We start from the raw sequence: 22,249 nt of genomic DNA, 5'->3' as shown, positions 1-22,249 counted from the left end.
AATATAATATTAATATTATACTTAATTATTTTGATCTAATATTATATTATATTAATATTTATATAAAATTTAGGAGGAAAAAAGATATGATCTTATATCTATTAAGAATATAATAGATATTTTATATAATTTTTTAAAAAATAAATATATAATTAAATATAAATTATTTTAAAATAAATTATTTTTTTATGATCAATTAAATATATCAAAATTATATTTTTAGATATTTTAAAATAATTTTTCAAAAATAGCATTTTTGGGAAGAAAATTCTTCCCGCAACATGTTAAGCTCCCTGGTGTCAGGCGACCAGGGAGGTCTGTACGGTGTCGGCCATGTATCTGCCGACTTTAGAACACGGTTACCGCAACGACGAGTCCAGAGTCGTAGGAGTGGGCGGTTGGCTCGCAATCGACTTGGGGTCCCTTCACGCTGGTTTTAGAAGAAACTGCTTTAACAGCGAAGCTCAGAGCATCGTCTCCGACCTCTCCCAACTTCCTCGTTGTCCTTCACGGGAAGGCGTCCGACATAAGCTGCCGGCGATCTTGAACCCTGGGTCGCCGTTCGGGAAGAGGAGCTCAAAACCTAGCTCTCCCTTTGGCACCCTCCGACCATGGCGTCGGGCCAGGAGTCCGCTGGGACGACGCTCATGGATCTCATCACCTCCGATCCGTCGGCGTCGGCCGCAAATTCCTCCTCCGCAGCGGCCCCCTCCACGCTTGGCAAGCCGGTGACCACGGAAAAGAAGTCGAAAAGGGCCACCTTGATGCAGATCCATAGCGACACGATCTCCGCGGCCAAGGCTCTCAACCCCGTCAAGACCAACCCACAGAAACAGAAGAAGAAGGTCGCTTCGTTCCACCAATCCTTTTCATTCTCACTTCTTGACCTTTACTTGGGAGCAATTCCTTTCTTTTCTTGATCTTTTCTGGAAGAAATGGGTTCTTCATCTTGATCCACTCGTTTTCCTAGTTATTTTGCTCGGTCTATATCATTCTCTAACGGCTTTTCGGATCTTGATTCCGAGCAGCCAGTGTCGTATGCTCAATTGGTGCGGAGCATTCATGAACTCGCCGCCACATCTGATCAGGTTTCCACTGCGTTTTTGTAAAAGAAAAAAAAAATTGAATAGTTTTTAGGGTTTCTGATCTAATTTATTCTTGTTGTTCCGTTCAGAAAAGCTCCCAGAAGCAGTTAGTGCATCATGTGTTTCCCAAACTCGCTGTATATAATTCAGTGGATCCTTCTGTAGCTCCATCTCTTCTCATGGTATGCCTTCTTTCCGTGGGCGTTCTTTTGATCATTGAATCTTTTGATGCATTTAGTTGCAGTATCTGGATCTTCATTAAATCTAGATCTATTGGACGAATGCATGAATGAACAAGCCTCCGAAGTTCTTGGAGAAAGGATAATAAGTTTATCTAATTATGATTAGTTATTATTGTTGATTTTTTTAAAACCTTCGAGTTTTATGACTGTAGCATGCTCGCTGAATGATTGCGTTGTACTAAGACATTTAGCACATGATGTTATAATATTTGATTGGCAGTTTTTATTTGCACACTTAAGACTCTCCCAGACTTGGATAGCATAAGAACTCTTTTTTTGAAGCTCTGAACAAGATCACCAATAGTTCCTTAAGTGACCTCAATTCTAAAACGTGGCTAAGTGGGAGCTGAAGTAGCTTTTTGTTGTACCAAATAGACAGTTGAAATATCACAATATCATGGAATATTGCTGGATTAGCTCTAGGTTTGCTGGTTTCCATAAGGTATGCTAAGGAAAATCCTAACAAATTTGAACAACTTTTTAAATTGCCTGATTTACAGCTTGTTTTTTTTATAGTAATGCTGGTTAAGAGAGTGGTTGGAGTTCTTATTTGAAATGTGGTGGATGGAAAAATAAAATAAAATTACAGATATGCATGATATTCATGTGAGTCCTTTTCCAAGTCATTTGGATACCCTGTACATTATTTGGTCATATGCATTTGATATTTAGGTGAATATATCATATATTGCTTTCATTGCTCTATGCCTCTACCTACATAACCAATGATCGAACAAATTATTTGAGAAAAATACAGTCATCTAGTTGATTAGGAAGAAGTGCAATGGCAGGCTAAGGATTTTTTATTACATTAATGTGATTGTTGACCAGGCATTCTGTAAGTAATTTGCTAGTTAGGAGGAAGCAAAAAGTTGTATTAACAATGCATTTTTGGGGAACCGAGATGGTACAGGAAAAGTAGATGGAAGAGAAAATAAACTGAAGGAAAAGGTGAAAAGGATAAAGGCATAAAGAGTCAAGATGATCTGCATGATCCCAGATGCACGCACGTCACATGGGCTTTTTTGATTGGTGTATATTCAATATCTTCTGTTCAAATTGCATTTTTTTTCTTACTTCATACTGTATGAATTTTTTTTGTCCATCTCTAAAGTAATAAGAAGATTGAACCTTGCCTGACTTCCATTTTTCTAACTTTTATGGGCATGGCTGATGCATAAGCTGAACAGAGTAGTTTTTATATACTCATACATAATGTGGTAAAGCTATTTTGATGTCCATGTTGTTTTATCCTTCTACAGCTTCATCAACAATGTGAGGACAGGAGTGTTCTGCGCTATGTTTATTACTACTTGGCCAGAATTTTGTCAGATAGTGGTGCACAAGGTTTAAGTGCAGGTGGTGGAATTCCCACGCCAAACTGGGATGCACTTGCTGATATTGATGCTGTTGGAGGGGTCACAAGAGCTGATGTTATACCTCGAATTGTGGAGCAGCTTACTGCCGAGGCATCAAATGCCGACACTGAAGGTATCCTGATTTCCTTCTCTCTTGATATAGATTCATCATCAACTTTGCACTTTATTATCAGCACCACCAGCATTTCGTTTTTCAGTCAAGATTCAGATTTTATCACTTCACATGATTTCGCAGTTAACATCCAATGGATCATCATTTTACCTTCCTATGGAGAAAGCAAAGTAGCTGCAGCAGTTTCCAATAAGCCATTTAGAACAATACAATCTTCACTGCTTGCTACATTAGGGACTTTTGAGGCACAACTTGGACTGTGGCCCTACCAAATAGTATTTAGTAACCAGCCACAGTTGATTTGAACAAGCAGAATGGACTACTCATGAAGAAAGTTTAGCATAACACATCTACCAGCATTTGAATTTTCAATAAGAATTTGCTAGGGAACTTTGGCTTTGTAAGCTTATGAACTTCAACTGTGCACTATTTTGATGTTATTTTGATGGGACAAACTTTGATTTGTCTTGCCCTGGAAAGTTATAGATCCTATTAGCGATTTTAGTTGTGAACACAATGAGAAATTGGTTTCTTTCGGTATCTTGTAACCATAATTTGATTTATTGGTGTTCCATTTTGTGTTTACTAAATAACGGTTAGGTGTGAATTTGTTCGCATGTGCAATCACTGTGAAAACTCTTGGTAGTATTGGCTTGAGCATGAATGAAAAACTACTTTTTAAATGTCTTAAACATGTTTTACTTCTAATATATGCTAATTGAATGACAGTTAAATAACATCCTGGATGCATAAGTACCAACGTCATCTTTCTCATGGTTGTAAAACCAAACAGTTCCAAAAGTTGCCTTTTTTTTTTTTGCTGTCAAAAACCCAATAAGAGTTGTTATGAGTTACTCATTATTCATCCATGATTACGTGCTACAAAGGATTTATTCATTTTGACCTGTCAATGTAGCTGATTGGAATATGATATCCTACTTGTATTGCCTCATCCAAGACAGACCAAGGCCTGTTTGTATCCTGAAGGGGATAATTTGATTAGCAGGACTCATACTAGTTTGAATTGGTATTGGTTGCTTGGTTATCAAGTATACTACAAGTGAAATCTTATATATGTATTTTATCTCCTATAACTGTTATGTTGCTTTTTTTCTTTTAATTCTTTCTTATTCCTTCATTTTTCTGGGGGTTAATAACTTCACTTGTGGTCTTTTGAAGTTCATGCACGAAGGCTTGCAGCTCTGAAGTCCCTTAGTGCTGCTTCACCAAGCAGTTCTCAGATATTGGGCAAGTTGTATGAAATTGTATTTGGCATTCTAGAGAAGGTCTGTCCTATGCATCTACTCAAATTGCTTTTATAAGATGATTACCAAATGCAAAGGCTCATGTGTTTTAACAGTCATAGCGAAACAACTTTGCATGTGTTAATGCTAGTTAAAGCATTTAACTGGCATTGTACTATCTCTCCCACGTTTATGTCTATATGTTCATCCTATCAGTCCATTGCTACAATTCTATCTGTTTGTAGCACATAAGGAAATTTTTGGTGGGCTCATCCATCCTTTTGTAATCTTTCAGGTTGCAGATACCAAAGAAAAGCGGAGGAAAGGCATTTTTAGCAAAGGTGGCGATAAGGAGGTTAGACATTAACTTATTGTGCATATGTATTGAAAGTTCAGATGAAGCTGCATGCATAAGTGTTATATTCACTTATTGTATTAATTTCTGCTTATATATTCTTCAAATCCATGCCTTTAACATTATTTCTTGATTTTTGATGGTTTAGTAAGTTAACTATATGATGATTCGACCTTAGTTCCATGAACCACATTCTGCTCTCACGTTTCACAACCACTCTGAAAATGCATTCGCTTAGCCTGCGCCAGTAGCAATTCTATAGCAATAAATAAATAAATAAATCACGTCTCATATGTTTGCCACCTTTGCATATATTATTGTTTTTACGTAGTATGCTTATATTTAGTCAAGTTCATAACTGAATGATAATGTGTTATGGACATGTACAACAAGATCTAAGGAGGCTCTAGTAAGGAGGGGTACTTTGGTTTATGTTGAAGGTTGTAAGAAAAGGAGAGGATGATCTAAGGTAACATGGATGGAGATTGTGAGAACGGATATGTAAAAACTTGGAATAACATTAGAGTTGGCTTTAAATGGGAATATGTAATGAATGAGGATCTACAAAGCTAGCCTTAAACAGTTGGGCAAAGGCTAGATGGTTAAGGTTATAGTTTATTCAGTTAGCTTCATTTTTTTTCAGAGAAAACATGGTCATACAACTGCTAGTAGCTTTATACCGTATAGATATGTTCTTTTTACTGATAGGCTCACCTTTTCACTTTAAAACTTAGTAGCAGGAATAATCAACCTAGCTTAAGGCACCCATTTCAAAATCTTCCTGGAAACTTGAACTGGCATCCACTTCCTAAGTATTTCCCTGAACAATTGTTTTTAAAATATCCGCTTCCTTGAACCTGCTCCTTCTCCTGCACCTGCATCCAGTTTTGGTAACTAATATTTAAAATAAACGCACAATGTTGTTGTTGAATGTGTAGCATTTGTGGTTCAAATTTGAGTTTTATCTTTTAGTAATTGCTTATGAAGAGCTATGCCTGAAATGATGTTTAAACAATCTCTCATCTATCTCTTATATCTGATTCAAGCCTTGTTCCAATTATTTTGGGTAGGCTTTATTGGATTTTAATTCAAAAAATCCTTTTGTTTAACTTCTATCAACAAGGGATGCCCTATATTCATGAATATCAACTTTACATCCATTTCATTGTTTGACATACTTAACACCAACACTTACCTTTTTCTCCCAGGACTGGGACCAGCATTGGTTTTGTTATTTCTTATATTCGTTACAATCAGTTTATTGATATATAGAAATTGATATCTGGTTCCTATATTTGCAGTCTATTATTCAGAATAATTTGCAATATGGTGCTTTAAGTGCTCTAAGAAGACTTCCTCTAGATCCTGGAAATCCAGCATTCCTCCATCGAGCTGTGCAGGGGTAAGTAGGTATATTACAACTTATAAGTAGATATATCTTCTTTGATTTCATCACCCTTCTGTGGTTCAACCATGACCAGACAGGAAAATACTGTCATTAGCATGATGCCAATTATTGATGAAAATGAGCACTTCATATGAAATATTACTGTTAATGACGAACAAGTCATACATACATGCATGCGTGCATGCATAGACAAAGTACAGCTTTGACTAGTATAATCAAATGTTAGAATATGGAAGATTGGTAAAAATGCTTACAAATGGATTAGAAGAATCTATAAATATAGAATCCTTTTGCGGCTTAACCTAAGCATCATGATTGGATGTGCTACATGTTGTGATTTGCATTTTCAATTTAAATCTTGTTCACAAATTTATTACTTGTCAATTTCTTGATTTGTAATATTTCAAGCTTGATATAACTGCAGGATTTCATTTGCTGATCCAGTTGCTGTAAGACATGCACTGGCAATCATCTCAGATTTAGCTGCAAGAGATCCCTATTCTGTTGCTATGGCTTTAGGTTAATCTTCTTTTTAACTTGACACCATTATGAAATTGTTGTTGATGTCTCAAAAGTTCCAACATTTACATCTACATGTGTAACTGCATGCATGAGGGTCTCTCATCGTGTATCTTGGCAAAATCTCAATATGAAAGGTTATATCTCTACAAATAAATTATGAATGTCGGTGGGCCAAACAATAGTATCCTTGTGCCTGTTCTATGCGATGTTTCCTATATTTGAATTTCAAACTAATATTATATTTCCTTTTTTTCCTGCAGGAAAGCATGCACTACTTGGAGGTATATTTCCAAATCTTTTTTATTATTTCTAAACCATGCTCAAGTTTTTCACTGAAAATAGTATAGAGTATTTATTTAATATTCACAAAATGTCGTAAAAATATTATTATGTTCAGTTTTATATGATCATGTACCTTCACTATTTATAGTTACCAAAAATCATAATTTGGTTTGGATTCTTTGATTTAAAGCATGTTTCAACTCATGCTGTGAGCTGAAGAATTTAAAATTCAAACCTCATTCTAAAATTGGAAAAAAAACATTTTTCTTTAGGTTTTAAAAATTAAAGCAAGAAGAGAAGGTTCTAGACTTGGAGGGGAAATGGACTCTTCAGACTATCAGATACCACTGATACAAAGTGGATCTACAAGCTATGATTTTGACACCTCTGATTTTGCACATTTGAGCTTTCTATATTCTTAATAAAAGAGGCATTATAAAGTTACCTGCAGGAAGACAAGTGGATTTCCATTCAGAATGCCCAGCAAAATGGGTGGCATTAAACCTTTACTACTACATACAAACGGACTCATTATTGATATCTAACTTAGCAGTAGGAATGTGGAGCAAGACTTCGAGGATTAAGGGCTTGAAAATCAATATAACTAAAGAATAATATATAGAAATGCAGTTTTGGTAGTAATAAAAATGAATATGCAGACTAGTTAGAATTGATGGCTAACAGATGCCATTGCAAATACCAACTAACCAAAATACTTACCTGGCAAGCTTTATCTTATCCATCTGGGTTTGGCTTTATGAATCCAATGTAGCCAGCTATCTCTTTAAAGGCTAGCATTCGCAACCACTTTAACAATGCCTTCTTTTTATCCATCTAGGTTGACATATTAATGTAATGCCTTCTTCAATGTTCTGGCCTAATGGGCTTCACTTTTTATCAGCTATTGTCATTGGGAAGTTGTTATTGCCATATCACAAACCACCCCCACCCCCCCGCCCCACACCCCCCAAAAAAAAAAGAGAAAAAAGAAAAAGAGAAAGCTCTTACCTGAGATGATACCTTTCATATTCATGCATATAACATTTCCTTTTTATATATGCTAAGCAAAAGCAGGTGTTATATGAAGCAGGTGCTTTGCAGGATGTTCTTCATTTGCATGATGTTCTTGCTAGAGTTTTCCTAGCTAGACTCTGTCATACATTATCTAGAGCCCGTGCATTGGATGGTATGTGAGTTCAGTTGTCCCATACACTTCTAAACTCTCTCTCTCTCTCTCTCTCTCTCTCTCTTTCTCTCTCTCTATCTCTCTATCTATCTATCTTTTATTCTTGGATTATTTTGGATTTTTAATCTAAAATATTTTTTGTGCAGAGAGGCCTGACATTACATCTCAGTATAGTTCTCTCCTCTATCAACTTCTTCTGGATCCCAGTGACAGAGTTTGTTTTGAGGCAATACTATGTGTTTTGGGAAAATTCGATAGCACGGAAAGGTGCTTGCTTATTTCCTTGTAATAAATTGGATATTGATTATTGCATGGTGATTACTTGCTAATTGCCTCTTTGAAGTGATGAAACAACCTCTTTTTATCTTTGATTCCTCTATCGTAGGACTGAAGAGAGAGCTGCCGGCTGGATTCGGTTAACTAGAGAAATTCTCAAGTTGCCTGAGGCTCCATCAGTATCATCAAAGCATGGTCAATCAAAAGATGCTCTTCCACCAAAACCAAGTAGCAAGAAACCTGCTAATAAAGCGAGGCGTCCTCAACCTCTTATCAAACTTGTAATGAGAAGGTTTATGGATTTTTTGCTTGATGTTACATACTTGGCTTCCTAAGTACATCTCCAAGTTTTGGCTATTTGTTAATGGCAACAGTTTTCTAGTTAGTTAATTTTTTTTCTTTTTTTCTTTTCTTTCTTTTTCTTTTTTTTTATTTAAAAAAAAAGATTGGAGAGCTCTTTCCGTAGCTTCTCTCGTCCTGTGCTTCATGCAGCTGCAAGAGTTGTTCAGGAAATGGGAAAAAGCAGGGCAGCAGCATATGCGTTAGGTGTCCGTGACATTGATGAAGGATCCCAACTTCATGCATATTCTGAAAATATTGAATCCCTTGATTCAGATCCCAATGATGGCTCACAATCTGAAGGTACACTTTCAACAATTTTATTTTATGCTTATGCATCAACCAAATAGCACAGGTGGAATTATTGTTCAAATATTTATTTCTAAAAGTTGACCGTGAAAATACTGAATTTCCGTTTTATTTGCAAATGGAGGATGATGATTCCATATGGACCATTTTGGAAGATATATACCGTTGACAAGGTCCCAGCCTGGACCGAGCAGTTGCAGACCTTTTCTGTCTCTAATGCAGGAAGGAAAAGCGATTGCTAAAGGACTGGAGCTTAAAGGGGAGACTGGGTCTCATTTATTGGTCTTCCACTTCATCTTTTCCTTGTAATGAAAATGCTGGGTCAATGAACTGAGGCACTTTGATGCTCTGTAGACATCCTGCAAGTTACTTCATCATGCTGTTGCATAGCATGACAAAAGTGGCAATCTGATGCTGACATCATGGTTATGAGGCTATTGTGAGTTTGGGGAGGGGAAATGAATATGTTAGGTAATAATATGAGATAGTCCGGTAAAGTCAAAAAGAAAATTAAGGATTTTTAATTGGTGCAGTTAGGGAAAGTTGGAGAAATCTACATCCTACAGAGCAATTTAAGGCCCTGACATCAGTGACACGTGGTTCTTTGCATCCGAATGGGCTAGAACATTTGAATGGTCTTTCCTAGTGTGACATTCCATAATGTATTTGAAATTTTATAAAGGGCTTCCATTTTGAGTTTGGTAGGAAATTAGAAGAATCTGTTAATGCTTTTTTCTTTGAACAAGCTTGAAGGTTTTGAGAAGTCAGCTTTAGATTGCACTGTAAGATTGGATTGCTAGAGTGGGTGAAGATAGAATGAGTAATGGCTTTCATCATGTTTTCAAACACCACAATTGGACTAGAAGAGTGCGTGACTGGTGGCATTGTTGGCAATAATTACATAAACACGTAACTAGATCTAGCAATAAAGGGTAGTGTACCAGTACTGCTCATAAAAGGAAGATATTGACAATTAAGTTGTCTAGGGTCTGTCTAGTTGTTTGAACATGGATTAGAATGTGAAATGATTTTCTTGTTTTTTAACTTATTTTTGAAGGTGAAGCTTTTAAAGTTGGCACTATATGGGGCTAACCTCAATGAGGATTCATATCCTTCTTGGACCCATCCTCCTCCCTGCTTTCCTATCCCTGGCAGGTTGTCACCCTGTAGATTAAGATCAACTTTGACAGGATTGTTCATCTAGAGGGTGCATGGTCAGGTTTTACCTTTCAGATCACTACCAGCTTCATTCTTTAAGTCGATTTGGTTGATTTTCCCATGTGTTTTTATCCTGAACTAGAATACAGAGAAGCTTGGGAGGCATATAGAATGAAAGTGGAGTCTCTGCATGCCTCTTCATTTGGATTGAAGGTGGCTTCACTACTGTGCTATCTGCCTATCTTGTATTGGTCAGTGTAGTCATACTTGTGCTCCTGCCACCTCTTTCTATTAGATAATTTGAGTTAGGCAGATATTGTTTGCTTTTGCAATGCCTCTCACACCGTCCATGAATCCAACAGGCCTGTGATTTAGTTTGCTGGTCTTGCTGTGCAGCTTATGTCCATCATTTACCTTGCTTAGTCGAGGGACCTTACTTGTTGATCAGAATGTTATCGTTATAGCATTGGTCTGCCCTGATTGTTGAATGAAACTTTTGTTTTGTTCCCTTGCATGCCTTTTTTTTCCTCTTTTATTTTGATTCACTCGCAAGTCTAACCCAATATAGTTGGGTTGCTTTACGTTTGCCTATAAGGAAACAGAAAACAGATGCTGCATATTCATAGGTGCAATATACCATAGGCAAGTGACTTTTCTACTACCATCATTGGCCAGCTTAAGGGGTCAAAGTAGGATCTACCAAAGTATGCAAAAGTTTTGCTGTCATCTCTCAACCAGATATCAACCCTCCAAATTCGTGAGGCATTTTGGAGAGAGAGGGTGTGGCATGAGATGTAAAGGCTGATTGGCAAGTTGGGAGATCTGCCTTCTTGGTCACATGGTTTGAGCATGCAATGGTCAAGCAACAGTGTAAAGTTTGCCTAGGTTTGAAGGAAATGTAGAAAAAAGGAAAGATGGTGGTCAAGAATGCAAAGATGTTTACTTTTTTGCTATTACGTTTTCATATGATGACAGATTCAAATGAAAATTTTCAAGGAATAAGAACTTTTATTTATAAGTATACAGATACATCATCTTCTTGATGTGATAACATTCCCACATTGCCTTCTATTGGCACTTAGATTTTTCTATATAACATTTAGCAACATCTATCATATGAAAGTGGTTATATTTCTTACAATTCGATGTAGATGATGTTCTTTGTTATGTTTGCAGTTACTCGTAGGGCATTACCACTGTCAAATGGAGCAGGTGGTACAGATACAATTGCCGGTTTATTAGCTTCACTAATGGAAGTAGTGCGCACGACTGTGGCATGTGAATGTGTCTATGTTCGAGGAATGGTGATAAAAGCTTTGATCTGGATGCAAAACCCACATGAGTCATTTGAAGAACTAAAATCTATCATTGCATGTGAGCTGTCTGATCCTGCTTGGCCTTCGGCACTGTTGAATGATATCTTACTTACTTTGCATGCTAGGTTCAAGGTACCCCCTTTCCCCCCATTTTCCTTATTATCTAAGTTCTTAACTATTAATTCTCCAACCTTCCTGATAATCTGAAACAATCCTTGACTAGGCCAGGGTCCAAGGTCTACCACATAGTTTAACCACTATCATAGGAGCGAGGGGATGGAATTTAAGACTTTGTTCAATCTATGGTGACCAACTGGATAGGAGGGCTAAACGCATACCAACTCATTTAAATAGGGTTGGTCTCAAGTCTCGACAAACCCAAACCTAATGCAATTATTAAAAATTACCCAAACCCATTTATTATATAGAGGTTCGCTGGATTGGTGGGTCTGGTCAGAAATTGCCACCCCTGGATGCTAGCTGCTGATAGTTTTAAATATACTGTTGGTTCTTGGTTGCTTGAGGAAGTTTACTCTATATTACATTCTTGTATTTTTTTTTTCAGAAACTTAAACAATACACCTACTAAGACCTCAATGCTGGTGAAATTCTAATTAAATGTTATACCACATGATACTCATTCAAATTATCTTAGAAATCAAAAGTAGCTTCAGTTACATCTTTATTGTGCAAGTAAATGAGCATCTGTATATATTTGAATGATCTTGTAAGTTCTCTCCGACTCAAACAGTAACTTTATCATTGCACCCTTTCTCTGTGAAGTATCATACTTTGAATAACATGCCATAGCATCTTATAAGGGGGAAAATATGACATTCTGGCAGTTGGAAATATTGGTTGAACTTCCTGCAATTTTTTGCACAATATTTCAGAGAGTTTGTGAGATCAACCCTTTCTCCTATTTATCTTAATGGATTCATACCCAATCCATTAGCCCAATTTAGAGCTTCACTTGTTAATACTATACCTTTTTAATTGAAAAACAAAAATATATCAGAAAATAGAAAATTAAGATTGAAAATCCAAACAAAGTGAGGAAAAATTAAAGTGGAAAGAAAACATGATAAACCCCAAAAATAGTTTTCCCTCCTCTGTTCTCTTTAGTGTAACTTATAATCCTCTTAAGTCCCAAGGTTCACTGTAATGGTGCGTACTACCCAATACCGGGCAATACCGTATTGTGCCGATACCAAATTAAGACTTGGTACAAGGTGCGTACTAAGTCTTGTGTGCTGAACTGGCCTCCATACCAGGTGTAATAACACTACCAGCATGGTACTGTCGGGATCCAACACTGCAATTGTGACCTTGTTAATTCTCCTGCCTTCCCAGTAATTCTAAACAATCCTTGACTGCATCAGCATCTACTGTACAGTTACCAATATCATAGGAAAGTTTATTCAACCTATAGCAAGCAACAGGATAGGAGGGCCAAATCCATATCAACCCATTTATAATCAGGTCGGGTTTGAGTCTCAACAAACCCAAACCCAACCCAATTATTAGATATTACCCAAACCCATTTATTTCAGGGAACATGGTTGTATCCTTTGTATGAAAGAAGGATACCCCTTCCTTCGTACTAGAGAAGTATGCACCTTCCTTCATGCCCGATGACCATTGGATTGTCCACTGCACAGATTTCAAAGCAGTCTGAACTCCGCCTATGGACAGTGCATGATCCAATGGTCGCTGGGTGTGAACGAAGGCATATCCTTCTTCCATGCAAAGGATGCTACCATTATCCGTATTTTAGAGGGGTTTGGTGGATTGGTGGGTCCGGTCAGAAATTGCCACCCTAGATGTCGTCTGAAGAAGTTTGCTCTATTATTACACTCTTGCATGTAAACATAATAATAATAATAATAATAATAATAAGAAAAGAAAATTAAACAGTCCACTTAGCTTAGACATAAGACCTCTATACTGGTGAGGTTCTGATTTAAATTTAGGTTACATAATGCTCGATCAAATTATCTTAGGGCTTGAAAGTAATTTCAGGTACCTTGTAGTTGTACAAGTAAATGAGCATCTCTTTATATATTTGAATGACTTTGTAAGTGCTCTCCAACTCAAACAGTAACCTTATCACTGCATCCTTTTTCTTTTGAGTATGATACCTGCTCAGGGAACATGTTGTAGCATCATATAAGCTGGGAAAAATTGACACTCTGGCAGATGGCATTGTTGGTCTAAACTTTCTGCAATTTTTTGCACAATATTTCAGAGAACTGGTTCACAACATGACATCCACATATATATTTTACCTTCTTGCTCATGCTCTTACTCTTCTGAATAATTTGTCATGTTCGACACCATTTTGTTTCTAGATGACTGGTCTTCAGTCTCTGATGTTTTTCTTTTACGTTGTTCTGTATGATATAATTATTTCTCTCTTTATGCTTGAAATACTAGGCAACTCCTGATATGGCAGTCACCCTACTTGAAATTGCACGAATATTTGCCACTAAAGTCCCTGGAAAGATTGATGCTGATGTTTTGCAACTGCTATGGAAAGTAAGTTCATACTTTGGTATCTATTACTTGTCTGAATTTTGTCCATGAAAGCTATGCTGCTTCTACTTGCATTTCATGGATGTATATCTCAATGAAGTCAATCAATTACTCCAAATTTCCAGTTCAAATTTCTTTTTATGACCTCCATGAAAGTCTTTTTCATTTCAAAGTTTTTTATTTCCAATTGCTTTGCCTGAGCTGTCTTTGTTGCATGCTGCACATGATTCTGGTAGTAAATACTCGAGAAAAATAAGCTAAAAGAGATAGGAAGAGAATGTGAGATCTTGTCCACTGAAGGACAAATATTCAACATTAATTTGACAATTTTGGGGAAGCAGTTTCATCAATAGTTCTCCATATCTTTTTCTTTATTTGTGAATCATGCCAGCATAAATCATGGAAAAGTGAGTAGAAACTATTACTTTTATCTGAGATACTTTAAGAGCTCAGAGAATCATGCAGGGATGGTGCTTACTACAAGTTGCCACTTGCAACTTGATTATCATTTGTCAAATGGGTATTAACAAGGGAACCTTTTTGGTCATATTCTCTTTTTCTGATTTTTCTTATCATTCAGATATTTATCCATAGACTAATCTATGCATCCCTTTTGTCACAACCTTTTTTGGTTTGTGTTTCTATTGTATGATCATCTTGATTGTTTAGGTATAATCTCATTATGGACTTGCCAGTGAAGTTTGAGAAGTTAGTATTGCAAAATTTACTTTCCTGAATTTCTTGTGCAATCTCCTCTTTCCTTATGTATAATTAAACTTTTATGTGTACCATCTCTTTGTGAACATTTATTCTGGTGTTTTTTATATCCCTGATATGATGGTAAGATTAAACAAATATGCAAAATATGTTATTTTCACATAAATTGTTCCTTTCCTATTTTTGCCAGACATGTCTTGTTGGGGCTGGACCAGATGGGAAGCATACAGCCTTGGAAGCAGTCACAATAGTTCTTGATTTACCACCTCCCCAGCCTGAGTCAACATTAGGACTTACATCTGTTGATAGAGTGTCTGCAGCAGATCCAAAGTCTGCTCTGGCATTGCAAAGATTAGTGCAGGCTGCAGTAAGGAATTTTGTTATTACAGTGGATTGTTCAAGAATCCAGGACTGAATTTGTACAAACATTTAATGAACCTAAAATATATTCATTTTATTTGCTAATGTTTTGCACAGGTATGGTTTCTCGGTGAAAATGCAAACTATGCTGCATCTGAATATGCATGGGAGTCTGCAACACCTCCTGGCACTGCACTAATGATGTTGGATGTTGATAAAATGGTGGCTGCTGCCAGTTCACGAAATCCTACTCTCGCTGGTGCATTAACACGGCTTCAACGGTGTGCTTTCAGTGGGAGCTGGGAGGTGTGTATTTCTGACAAAATTTTATCTTTATGATCTATTCAAGTCCTCGGTTATTGATAGCTGGAGTTAGACAATGGAATATTCTTTTCTGAGTTTAAGGTTATCTGCTCAGGTTCGAATAGTTGCTGTTCAAGCCCTAATTACTATGGCAATCAGATCAGGGGAGCCTTATAGGCTACAGATATATGAATTTTTACATGCTTTAGCTCTTGGTGGTGTCCAATCTCAGTTCTCAGAAATGCAACTTAGTAATGGGGAAGATCAAGGTGCCAGTGGTACAGGTCTAGGATCTTTAATAAGTCCTATGCTTAAGGTCCTTGATGAAATGTATAGAGCACAAGATGATCTGATTAGGTAAGAAGTGAAATATTATGTTCCTTTTCTGAATGGTATGTTTTATTTTTTATCTCAATATATGTTTGCTTAATATGTTCATGTGCAGAGATATGCGCAATCATGATAACAACAAGCAAGAATGGACAGATGAAGAGCTCAAGAAACTATATGAGACTCATGAGAAACTCCTTGACTTAGTTTCATTGTTCTGTTATGTTCCAAGAGCAAAATATCTGCCTCTAGGACCGACCAGGTAAGGTGGTAGGGTTTCATTATCGATCTTTACAACCATGAAGAATTAGAGCAATTTTGGTAGTTTTTTTCATGGCAAAAAGGAAACATTATATTATGACCATGACTTTGAGATGTCTTATGGATTGTCTATGGTCATATATTGTGCTCTTACATGAAATACTCATTGTAAGGTCCATGATTCTTGTTGTTATAACAGTATTTCCTATCAGATATCAAGCCCTGCCTGAATTAGGTAACCTGTTGACCTTTGAGAAAAGGCTGTGGGATCATATATCATGTTAATATAGTAAAGCTGAAATTGAAAACCTTTTTTTTTATCAAATTTTATTTTCTATATTTGGCTTATACGTTATTCAATATATGTTCAAATGTTTATTTAAGAGTTCATTTGCTACCATTTTCCTAAGACTCATTTAGTTTGATATTAAACAAACATTCATGTTTAATTTAGTTAGAATGATTTCAGTATCCCTTTTCTTTTGAAAGGGAGGGTACTGGAATCCACCATAATTTATTGAAGGCACGACTTTGAGATCATTTTCTTTAGGTGAATATCCTGTTTCACTTGTGGGTGAGAGTTCTGCTGGGTTTCCAAGAGATTATGCACATAAAGGTTGGGAATATTCAGGTCTATCATGTGACTGCATCCATGCAATTTTAAGACTTCTGGTGATGATGTCATCAAAGATACATGGCAGTCACATATGCAGGTCATGGAATACTTTGGCAAAATTAAAATATGATAATCTGTCAAAATTAGGAGAGGAGGAATGCTTCAAGGATAGAAAATCAAGATATTCACTATATATATGTGTGTGTATATAAAAGTAACTTTGGTTAAGCAAAAGAAGTTAACAAAATTTCTACATCAGCATAAGTTGCTAAAAAATAATTTAACATATAGCTCTCTTATGAGTCATGGTTCAATAAAGAACATTATCTGACGGAAAAAAAAAAAAAGAAGAAAATATGAGATCTTCTTAGCTAAGCAGATTGCTAGCAGATAAACCAGTATCTAATCATTTTTGTTATCTTGAATGCATTATAGAGCAGAAAGGAGGGTTAGATGAAGGCATATCTAGAATTAGAGACGGATGAAGTGGAGATCTATGCTGGATGGAATGATGGGTGGTAGAAAAGGTCCAAGACTCCAACTAGCCAATATGAACATGGCATAGATGAAGATGCTAAGGTGGATGTTTGGTAAAACTAAGGAGGGCGGGAAGGAACTCATAGGCTTCTTGTCTAAGGGTTAGAGAAAAAGGTTTGAATTAAAATGGATGGACATCATGGGGAAGGATTTTGAAACCTAGTGGATAGCAAATCTTCCTAATGACTCATGAGGAAGGATTCATGAAGTCAACCCTGAATAACTGGAATCATGCTTGATGATTATGATTATGATCAGGTGAAAGACACCTCAATTATCAATCAGACCAAGAGATATTTTGGTGATTGTTCTCCATGTCTTGAATGTGTTACACTAGATGGTGAATGAATTGTGGAAGAGATCTTGCATTAGTGGATATGGTGTTGGTATCTGATTGCTACAACCTTTGTGGTTTAAAGGGAATTCTTTGAAGATTTAAGGCTGGTGATGTATAGGTAAGAAAGTAACCCAATTATAAAGGTCTAGGAGCATGTTCCTATCACTATGTATTTGGTTAAGTACACTGAAAAGCTTGCTCAATATTAAATAGCATTCTTGTAGAACAAATGTCCTTGTTACCAGTTAACAGTTACCTCAGAGCAGTTTAGAGTGCCATCAGTTATGGCGGTGATTCGGTGAATTTATGTACTTAATTTAATTCTTTGCAATCCAGATCATTTCCCTTCTAGGATTTTTATAATTGATCATCCTTTTGAATCCTTTCTAGTGCTTAGAACTCAACTATTTGCATTCTTGAATTTCATGTTTGACCATTTTTGAACTTGTTATGATATTTCCTTCATGGATGCACATTAACACTTCCAACCATGTTAGGACCATATGATTTTGATTTGCAACAAGAGTACCAAATTTGACTTGAAGCCTTGCTAGTTTACACTTTTATCCGAGTGATCTTACTATGGTTATCTTTCTCATTCAGTCATATAAATTTTATGCTTGGATTTTTGTTAGTTGCTAGCTTAACCTAGGTATTGTTCTTCTAAGGTTTGTTAAAAAAAGGCAAATATACCTCAATCCAAGTTCTTGAAGATATTGCTCATATACTTGTATATATGTGGTGGTGCTTTGTCATATTCAGCTGGCCAACCAGAACTTTGGCTTCCATCCACCTTAAAATGGCAAAAATTACCAATCCCAACGGTTTATGCTTCCAATATGTTGGGGGTCAAAAGATTATGCAGAATAATGAAAAGTTACTCTAATTTACCTTATGAAGTGGACCAAGTTTACATCTTAGAACAATCAAAATGTGCAACAAGGTTTGGGAAGCTGGGAATACATATTCGGTATCTTGGGTGTGAATTCTTTAATTTTAGACTTTTAGACTGCTTGCTTAATTCATATGTGCCTTTGTATGTATACTTCTATGGCCTGCTGCTTATTTCTGATCTCTCTTATTGGTTCCCTGGACTTTGATGACAGTGCTAAACTCATTGAGATCTACTGTAACCGACATAACATTAGTGCATCAACTGGTCTGAATGATCCTGCTGTTGCTATGGGGATATCTGACCTGGTATATGAATCTAAAGAAACACCTAAAGAGGCTGACACCATTGATCCAGATTTGGCAATGGCCTGGGTAACAGGTTTAGAAGATAGTGCATGGGGAAGCAATGTTCCAGCAATGGAAAAGGTGTGATAATTATCCTATTTACTTTTAATCTTTGTATGATGTTGATTTTGTATGATTTCTTGACTCCAAAAGATAAATAAAATTGATTAGCTACTGCAGTATGCGCATTGACTAAAAGATTCTATGTTTATTTATGAAGTGCTTGCCATAAGGTTACCTTAATGGAGAAGATCTTTTGGCAACAAAATAAAAACTTCATTTTTTTTTTTTTTTACTACATGACTATTCTATTTTACTACACGTACTTTTCCATATCCTCTTGTGATATGTATGTCTTGAATAGATCATTAAAAAGTTCATGCTATCTATTCTCCATTCTAGGTGAATGAATTTCTTACTGGTGCTGGAACTGATGCTCCTGATGTGGAGGAGGAGAACACAACCTCCCGGCCATCTGTCACTTATGAAGATATGTGGGCTAAGACAATTCTAGAAACTTATGAAGCAGAGGTGCAAATTCCATGGTCCCTTCAAGTATTGGTCACTGATCAGCATTCTTGAAATAAAAGTTTAATGGTTAACCTCTTTGTTTCAGGAAGATGATGCAAGGTCATCTGGTACATCCTCTCCTGAGTCAACTGGTTCTGTTGAGAGTTCCATATCATCCCATTTTGGTGGTATGAGCTATCCTTCCTTGTTCAGTTCACGTCCATCAGGCTATGGGGTTTCACAACCGGTAATCAGTCCTGAAATTCATGAGAATATATTTTTCTCTTTTTTTTAGAGTATATTTTATCAGATGGATGTCAATGCTCCTTCTTCAATCTTTTCTTGGATTAATACTTGGTTTGGCAATTCTCTTTGCATTTGAATAGTAAATTGAGAAACTGGATATGCATTGGTACCTGCATCGTTAACTCCACTACTTGATACTATTGCCTTTTCACCAGCTGAAATATTTTGACTTCATTTGAATTTTAAAGATAGAATATTCAAATGAGCAGTTAAACTATGATGGCTTAGTTGCAGAAACCTTTCTGCAAGTTTGTACTTCAGGAACTTGTTCCTGCTTCTGGATTCTGCCAATATACAAATATTGACATCATATAACATTACTATAAGCTTATGTATCTATAAGGTGCTGCATCACTCCAAAAACTTGCTCCAAATTTGGATGCATCCAAGCTTTTCTCCCCCTCTCTTACAGATGTATCTTGCTCAAATACATATTTGATACTCTATGATTTTGTCTTTGTAAAAAGATGACATGTATCATCCTGTTCATGGAAACACCGAGAAAGCTCTATTAAAAATTTTATTGTAAATTCTCCTTTAGATGCAGACATGTATTAGGACCATGCGTGCACATGAATATATTTTATGCCTCTCCATCTTCCATCTTTATTGGTGGCCCTACCTCCAATTTGTTTTTTTGCGGCATTAAACCATGCTCTTTTAGTGCATCATGATATGCTTAGAATGAGTATGTCAAATAGGCAAGTAGCCATATCAGCATGAATGGATGACCCTTTTCTTGCATTGATGATGAATTACTGAACTTGTACATGACTATACATTTGTGTGTGCTGATATTTGGTCCAGAATCAAACTCAGCTAGGTTGACATGGTGTGAAATGCCAGGCTTGTATTGTAACAATTTTCCCTTCAATTTACAGAGTAGAAGTATACAAATATGATGTTAATTTGGCCTTGATTCATCATTAATTTAATTTAAACCATCTTGTGGTGTCAAAAGCTGATACCAATAGCAAGATTTGCTTGCATATTTAGTTGCACGACCATGAATCACAAACCAATTCTGTCTATGCCCCTTTCATGCTTCTCCTGTCTATGCCCAATTCTGTCTATGCCCCAGTCATGTAGTTCTGTAATAATTATATTGTCACAGATGCATGGGTATTTCATATGCAAATTTCTAAAATTTTAAGCTTGATGGGCAAGGTTATTGTAGTTATGCCAATGAGGTTCTCTAATTATAGTTATATGTTGTATTGGCAACATAACATTCTAATTGTAGCCAACTGCCCCTCTAGACAGCAAGGGACTCAGGGACATGATACAATCATACAGGAACTTCGCAATAATTCAAAAAAAAAAAAAAAAATCACTGTGTCAGTTAACTTCAAATTTCCCAGTTACTGGTTTCTCTTCATTGTTTTCTGATTAATGTGACAGTTTTTCAAATTTCATCATGGGTAATCCCTGCTTGGTTGACCCAATTGCATCTTGGTTAAATGTAGAACTGAGCCTTGTCTCGTCTATATGGCATCACCTTTATTTGAAAATAGGCATGAGCACCTAATTTTCAACCTTAAGTTTTCATGATACACAACTACAACCTTGGGTGGCTTGGTGATATATGGATATAGGCTACCATGTGAGATATCATAAAAGTGGACAGATGTAAAGTATAAGCACTTCACTGGACAAAGTTATAGTTTGCGACTTTCCTCATAATTAGACAGAAATTTTAACCCATCTGAACTTGATCCAATCAGGAGCAAAGGTCTGCAACCACTTCAAGTAGACTCAGCAACACTTCCTTTGGTGGTCCATCATCGACTTATGAGGGTCTAGGATCTCCGGTTAGACATATGTTCAAGTTTTGTCTCTTATCTTTTGATACACTATCAAATCGCCAAGTTATAATTTTGCTCCATGTTCAGATCAGGGAAGAACCACCATCGTACTCGACATCTGTTCTGCAGAGACTTGAATCCTTTGAGAACCCTCTAGCAGGGCGCGGGGCTCAGAGTTTTGGCTCTCACGATGCAGACGGTTCTGAGAAACCACAGTTTGGGAAAGCATTATATGATTTCACTGCTGGTGGTGATGATGAGGTAACTCCACATCTTTTAGATGGGTAGATTCTTAGAAAGTTGCCATCTTGATTGTTGCAGAAATGCTTGCTGGTCTAAGAGAAGATGCCTATTCACCTTGATGTCTGCTTTTTGATTTCATGCAATAATTTCCTCTTGGTTCTTATGTGTATCCTGTAATAGATTAATCACAACTCTTCTGAGAAGGAAAAAAAAAAAAGAAGATAACACAGTTATTAATCTGGATGTCATTTTTACAGTTAAGCTTGACTGCTGGAGAAGAGGTTGAGATTGATTATGAGGTTGATGGTTGGTACTATGTAAGTCTAAAGAAGTCATTTCCTTTTTCTATGATTTGATTTGACACCAAAAGTAGTATCCAAAAGCAGATCATGAATGTTTTGGCAGGTGAAGAAAAAACGGCCTGGGAGAGATGGGAAAATGGCTGGATTGGTTCCAGTTCTTTATGTCAGTTCAACTTGACAGCTATTAGCATCTCAGCCACAGCTGATACCCTACTTTTAAGACCTTAGATTTGAAAATTGCCCAGATATCCTGCACCATGGCTCTCATTGCTGGTGTCTGCCCTGCTTTGCATTTTTTTGAAGAGTTATTGGTCGATGCATTTCAGCTCGTCTACAGAAGATATGTTTGTGCACTTTATTCCTGTTGCTAGTGAGTTCTATATAATGTTTTATTGCCGCACACTAATAAATGAGTTTTTTAATGTTATTATTATTATTTTTGCCTGGTCGCTTTTTTGTCCGTAGTGTCCCCATCCCATTGCTCTTTACTGGTTTAGTTATACTGCTTAGGAGGAGTGCTTCTAATGAACCTATGATCATTGTGGATTGGCTTCTCTGCATCAGTTTGACGTATAATGAAGCTCCATGATTATATTACTTAATAGATCGGTTCTTTATTTGGATTTGACAAAGAT

At 36.6% G+C, this 22,249-nt stretch overlaps 1 protein-coding gene across 2 annotated transcripts; it reads left to right on the top strand.

Annotated features, from left to right (window-relative positions):
- The first annotated feature begins 409 nt into the window (after positions 1-409).
- Positions 410-22,216, top strand: LOC105050551 (uncharacterized). 2 transcript variants are annotated; one of them, XM_019852328.3, is made up of 26 exons: positions 410-845; positions 1,029-1,088; positions 1,175-1,267; positions 2,590-2,818; positions 3,998-4,104; positions 4,358-4,417; positions 5,719-5,819; positions 6,250-6,344; positions 6,608-6,628; positions 7,720-7,815; positions 7,962-8,082; positions 8,201-8,383; positions 8,537-8,733; positions 11,074-11,345; positions 13,650-13,751; positions 14,656-14,832; positions 14,943-15,131; positions 15,244-15,485; positions 15,574-15,720; positions 18,316-18,529; positions 18,851-18,979; positions 19,065-19,205; positions 20,989-21,075; positions 21,157-21,330; positions 21,570-21,629; positions 21,699-22,216. In XM_019852328.3, exons 1-26 carry the CDS (start codon positions 612-614, stop codon positions 21,840-21,842), a joined length of 3,675 nt encoding a protein of 1,224 aa, XP_019707887.1. In that variant the 5' UTR covers positions 410-611; the 3' UTR covers positions 21,843-22,216. The 2 variants fall into 2 exon arrangements, with proteins under 2 accessions (XP_019707887.1, XP_010928927.1); XM_010930625.4 differs by having other exon boundaries at positions 411-845; positions 21,718-22,216.
- The last annotated feature ends 33 nt before the right edge of the window (positions 22,217-22,249 follow it).

The sequence above is a fragment of the Elaeis guineensis genome, chromosome 10 (assembly GCF_000442705.2).
Source record: "Elaeis guineensis isolate ETL-2024a chromosome 10, EG11, whole genome shotgun sequence".
NCBI classification, from domain to species: Eukaryota; Viridiplantae; Streptophyta; class Magnoliopsida; order Arecales; family Arecaceae; genus Elaeis; species Elaeis guineensis.
The sequence above is the reverse complement of the archived record's forward strand: the minus strand, read 5'-3'. Positions and strand labels throughout refer to the sequence as shown.